The sequence below is a fragment of the Apaloderma vittatum genome, unplaced genomic scaffold, assembly GCF_000703405.1.
Source record: "Apaloderma vittatum isolate BGI_N311 unplaced genomic scaffold, ASM70340v1 scaffold13539, whole genome shotgun sequence".
Classification (NCBI taxonomy): Eukaryota; Metazoa; Chordata; class Aves; order Trogoniformes; family Trogonidae; genus Apaloderma; species Apaloderma vittatum.
In genome coordinates this window covers 22,459-28,236 of record NW_009733644.1, presented here as the reverse complement: position 1 = coordinate 28,236, position 5,778 = coordinate 22,459, and the positions used below count along the sequence as shown (strand labels likewise).

Here is a 5,778-nt window from a genome sequence, read left to right as displayed (position 1 = left end):
ACAGAAACCCTCCTGTCTTCGACGGCCCCAGCCTTCAGGAAGCGCGGGCCGCAGCGAGCCCTGCAGATTCCCTACGTTCTCATTCACAGTCTACCCAGCGAGCGTAAATCCAGAGGCTGGGGGTGGACTCCGTCCCGGTCAGCCCTAAGCGGGCGAGTCCGATAAAGCTGCGGCGCACGGAGAAACCACAACCCTTTTCTGCTACCTGGGGTTGTGTTTTCCGTCGATGCAAGGAGCACGGTAACTGCAACGCAAGACCCGTGCGTTTGCTCCCCAAAGCTGCAGTTTGGAACCTAGGGATTGGTAACTTTATGATTATTTTGAGCGGCTGCTGTTGGCCGACAGTAAAAACAAGCCCGCATGCAGTCGCAAAGCAGCATCCTAAGGCCACGCCAAGGCGGGCTCGTGGAGGTGTGTGTTAGAGGGCAAGGAGAGGGGAGGGGGGAATAAAAGTAGCCACCAGCCACTTCCAGGAACTCTATAAAACCATACTTAAACCAGACATTTCCTCCTGATTACCGATCTTCAGAAAGCAACGTTTTCGGGAAAGCGATCTCAACCTGAACATAACCCTAAGGTCAGATGAGATGGAGCCGAGCTACCGCTGTGAGCGCTCCTTGTCGAGAAATCCTGACTCCCAGAACAGAGAGCGTTAAAGCCTCTCCCTCCTCTGCCACCAGATTCTTTGCTCCCCAACACCTCCGAGGTCCCTCGGATCAACAGAGCCCCTCCCCAACCTGTCTCTGCAAAGGAAGAAGCGTCATTCAGCATCTTGTACAAAACTCCTCTTTTGTTTTCTCTAGCCTTACCTTACAAAATAAGAACTGTTTAGCTAAGCAAGCTCTTTATCGTGGCTTAACCCCAGAAAGGTGCGAAGCATAAGGAGACTGCATGCCAAGTGTAACCCACATAGCGGACGTGCCAGCGGCGTTGGACTGCGTGATCACGGGCGCGGACTGCGCCAGCGCCAAGCGGGGCAGAGGCGGGTGATGGACTGTAAAGGAGGGGCGGGAGGTTTTGTGCTGGAGAGAAGCTAGCTTAATAGACAAAGAAGCGTTAGCAGATTGGACAGAAGCAGCGGAAGAGGAGGGCAAAAAAGCTTCGCCGGGCGGGATGGGTGGCAGGTTCTGCAGAAGCGCAGGCTCGGAGTTAGAAGCGAGCAATGGAGGAGGTGGGGGCAATGAAACGTTAGGAGGGGGCGGAGGGGAATGGAAAACAGATTGCACTGGCGCTCTGTTGAGGTGCTGAGCAGATCTAGTCTCGCTAGATGTTACTAAATTAGAGGGAGGGGGTGGGAAGGATGAGGATGAGGTGCTGGCAACAGCCTGCAGAGGGTTTAAGCTTAGCACTGTGCTGCTAGAGACAGCACTGCTGCTGAAACTGGCTCCAAATTGATGAGGAGAGGAGGCAGAAGGCACCGCATGGTTAAAAATACCTGCAAACAGGAGAGAAAAACTCAGCTTCAACAGATGGGCTTTGTACAGTCTCAAGTGACAAGAGAAACAAAACCAAAAAGAAAAAAAAGCAAAATTATAATAGTCACAGCCCCATACAAAAATATGCAGCATGAGAAGGCAGCAAGCAATGAGAGATAATGGTGCAGGCCAGGAGGTACGAAAGATTTCACTTACCTTTCCTACTGCCAACCTCTAAATGCCACGAGGAAAAATGGTCAGACCCAAGAACTGCCAGTTCTATACCGCGCGGGCAGAGTTTTGATGAGATTACGTGGTCTCTAGAGTCGTTTATCTGAAGACTCAAACTGCTGCTCTTCCCTCCCCACCCTCCTGCTTCCCCACTTACAGGGCAGCGGAGGGGAGGCTGCATTTCCAGCAAATCTACGTGCTGAGAGATGTGAGAGTTAGGATTTCCCGACATGGTGCCTGAATGATTATGGTAAGAAAAACTGCCTCGGACACTTAGCAACGGCAGGTTCAGACTATCTTCTAGTCCTGCCAGCTGGTCTCCGGTCTGGGCCACGGAAGCCAAGCCTGTGCAGAATCCCAGAAGTGCAAGGTGCATATGGCATTGCTCCTCCTGGCAAAGAAATGCTCTTCGTGTCCATTCAAGAGCCAGAACGCTACGCAATTCCCAACACCATCTCCTCTGAAGAGGCACAGATGTTCTGCTCTTCCTGGGTCCCGCTACTAATCTCAACCTTTCCTCGAGTTGACAAGTTAGAGATCCTTAACTCGGTACCAGGACCAGTTAAATCTTTTACCTGCAGGCGGACCTAAGGTGGTTCCAACACAGCAACATCTGAACAAGCACACATTAGGAAATCACAAAGTCTGGGCGTATTCGCTCGTTAAGGTGATACAACAAGCTCATCTAGCAGAGAAAGCTCATGAGATTTCACTGTGGGGAACTGAACTCATCCTAGCATTGCCGAGAGATAGAGGAGACTGGTTATGTGGGACAGATCTGCTTCACATCCTGCAGAAATGAAAGGGTTTCAGCCCTGGAGAGGCAGTGTCAGACCTTCCTTTAGGCCCTGTCTTATACCAGAGAAAGAGTTCTGCCTACCTCCAACTGTTCCACCTGTAACCCCAGGAGAGAAGTTCCCCATAGTGTGAGAATTAGTCAGTCTGGTTGCAGCCGATGACACGTGGACCAGACTGGCAGCAGCTGGCATTGAATTAAATAAGGACTGCAATACTGAGGAATTTGTCACCGAGTTGAGGTTTGCTTGCAAGGCCATGGGGCCCAGGGGGAACTGCGATCCAGTGGTCAAAGTGTTTAGGAAAGGATGGTGCGTCTGAACAGAAGATGCTGGGTTGCCTGCTGAGGAAACAGCAGGAGGAAGGCTTTTACCATTCAGAAGGCCACCAGACGAAACAGCAGCAGAAATGAAAAGGTTGTGGCCGTTTTTAAACTCCACGTCTCGGTCTCTTCCTTTGCCGACCTTTCCGTTATGCTGCAAAGAGTTTTTTTCCGAAGAACCCCCAGTACGAACGCTTATTTCGCCGAGCTCTTTGCCTTTGACCCCCGAGCGGTTTAAGTCTTCTCCTTTCGCGCCGCCGAGGCCATCGAGCTGCCTCTTGTTCAGAAAAGGATTCGTTTCCGACACGCCCCCGTCCTTGCTTCGCTGCGACTGGAAACCCAGGGAGCAGTTGGAAGCCGTCACGTCCGAAGCCTTGTGGGGGTGAGAAGCACCGTCGATAAAGCCGTGCAAACCCACATCGGCCGAGAGGCCGCCGTTGTACGCGAACCCGTTGGTGGCGTTTGTGCCGGGGCTGAGCCCGTCGGCGCCAGCCGAGGGCCCGGCGATGCTTTTCCTCGCGTGGGTCTTGGCGTCGATGGCGAGGCTCTCCTCGGAGGAGGGCCTGAAGGCAAACAGCGAATTCTGGCTCAGGGATGAACCCGACTGCAAGGGGCTGTCTGTAGTTTTGGTCAGGTTGATGTCAGATATCGGTGAAAAAGTCGATTTCCATTTACTGCTGTTCATGTTTTCGTTGTTTTGTGCTTGTTTCCTCCCAGATAAGCTGCCACCTAGGTTGGAAGAAAGTTTATAAATGTCAAAAACCAGCACTCACTGAATCTGCTCATCAAGAACAGGGTTTTATCTTTTGACACATCGGTCTGTAATTCTATTTCCGATCCAAAGGCAGAACTATTTGTGAAGTCACCTAAAAGTCCTTAAGGTTTAGTTTAACGCTCCAAAAAAGTTCGAGAACGCTGATCTACTTTTTCCTCAGTGTTTGCGCCACAGATCCCTCCCCAAACCCCGAGTCAGCATAAAAAGCGGCGAGATCTTCAGTGACCTGCGATTACAGAAAGCACCAACACACAATCTGCAATTATCAGCCACCTGTCTTAATTACGATTATGCAAAGCCCTGGCAGAACTGCACTCGGCTCAGCAGCAGAGAAAAACCTGCTGCAGCACCCATTCCCAACAAATAACAACCGTTACAACAAATAATTAACATCCCTCACACCTACCATTTTCAACAGTCTTCTGTGGAGATTTGCTTTCCAACGATATTGTTGCAATTTTCCTCTCAATTCTAGCAGGGAAATAAAAAGGTTAATGCACTCAGCACAGACCTTTTGCTGCACATTCAGCCTCACAAATCCTCGCGTTCACGACTCAAAGAGTAAAGCCAAGTCAGGCAGATATCTGTTAAGTTGTCAAAGGAACATTTTAAAAATCCATCACAAACTTATAGCAGAAGCTCTCACGGAATTACTGCTCTTTGCCAAGTCTAGTGCCCAGTCAGAAGACGTCCCTGTTGCCAGCTTTCACAACAAGAGCGGGGCCATCACTCACATTTCTAGAGCGGTTATTTTTCCAGCTCCTTAAACAAGAAACAAGTTGCACCCCAGGTGCAGGCAAAGGCAAGCACTCAGTTTTCAGAGCAACACAGCGGCTGTTTGGGGCAGGAAGTGAAGATTTTTTTAATCTGTCTGAAACTGGGAGTAAGTTAAAGATCCCACCCAGAGCCTCAGTACTCCTACAAAGCAATGTAGTAAAAAAAAAAAAAAGAAGAAGAAAAGAAAGAAAGAAACCACTTCTACACTAATTCTTTCAGAGGCCAGACTCCACAGCCTTGCAATCAGAGCAATGGTAGTTCCTACATTCAAGCACTACTTCCTAAATACCATCCCTTGAACATCCTGAACATCTCTGCTGGGAAGAGAGACGGAGAGACCTGGGGCTGTTCAGCCTGGAAAGGAGACGGCTGAGAGGGGACCTTAGGAACGGAGAGAAATATCTGAGGGGTGGGGGTCAAGGGGAAGGGGACAATCTCTGCTCAGTGGTGCCCAGCAACAGAACAAGGAATGATGGGTTTGAGTTAGAACATGGGAAGTTCCACCTCAACATGAGGAGAAACTTGTTGGCTGTGCGGGTGCCGGAGCCCTGGCCCAGGCTGCCCAGAGAGGGTGTGGAGTCTCCTTGGGACCTACTCCCTTCATCCTCCTCAAAGCTCTCCGGGAGAGCTTCGAGGATGATGAAGGGACTTGAACATCTTCTCCTGCTCTGGAGACTTTCCAACCCGCCTGGACGCGTTCCTGTGGGGCTGCCCTGGGTGACCCTGCTCTGGCAGGGGGTGGCACTGGATCATCTCTAGAGCTCCCTTCCAACCCCTGACACTATACAATTCTATTCACAATTTCAGCCGCGTAGGAGCTTTGGCGTAACGGCACCAGCCTCCAAGCGAAGGGAACGAAGGAGGCTCCGCACAGCCCTCCAGCCCAGAGCATCGCTATCGCCAAAATCTCACCGCGAAGGCTACGCCCGCGCATTCACCTGCTGCTATTGTGCTCATCTTCAGATCCCTGCTCTTCATCTGATGTTAGAGGAGAGTAATGAACGCCGTTGGTCTGAATGAGGGGCTTTTCCTTTTTCAGCACTGGGGGCTGGTCATTGTCCTGGTAAGGAACAGGAGAGTTCTTCAGGGAGTTTTCAGGAGAGGAAATGGCTGTTATTTCTAAAGGCTGGTTAATGTTATTGACCTGGGCAAGAAGGAAAGAAAGCAGTTACAGATGAGAGCAACCTTCTAGAAAAGAAGCATCTTGTTGAGGATAGGAAAAGCAGGCTTAACTTGCTCGGCTTTAGGATATGCCAACAGCTGCTTGCTTAGCCCTGCTGTGGTTACACTCCACCATCCTGTATCAGAACCTGGGGTGAAAGCTTAAACATAACTTTGAAAAATATTTCATTTTCATTCTTCGATTCTACGTTTGAACGGAGAAATTAAGACAGGGGATAATCGCGTTCCTTTTCAAACTGCCACTGCAAACTCAAATGAACACAACTCGTATAGCCAGCTTA

At 50.3% G+C, this 5,778-nt stretch overlaps 1 protein-coding gene across 1 annotated transcript in view; it reads right to left on the bottom strand.

Annotated features, from left to right (window-relative positions):
- Positions 1–845: 845 nt before the first annotated feature.
- DOT1L (DOT1-like histone H3K79 methyltransferase) overlaps positions 846–5,778 on the bottom strand; it is a gene marked incomplete at its 5' end in the record, with an annotated part of 26,112 nt that continues 21,179 nt past the window's right edge. The window contains 4 exons of the mRNA XM_009875994.1: positions 846–1,435; positions 2,527–3,492; positions 3,945–4,009; positions 5,254–5,459. Of these exons, the coding sequence (XP_009874296.1) occupies positions 846–1,435; positions 2,527–3,492; positions 3,945–4,009; positions 5,254–5,459 (1,827 nt within the window). The remainder of the gene's footprint in view (positions 1,436–2,526; positions 3,493–3,944; positions 4,010–5,253; positions 5,460–5,778) is intronic.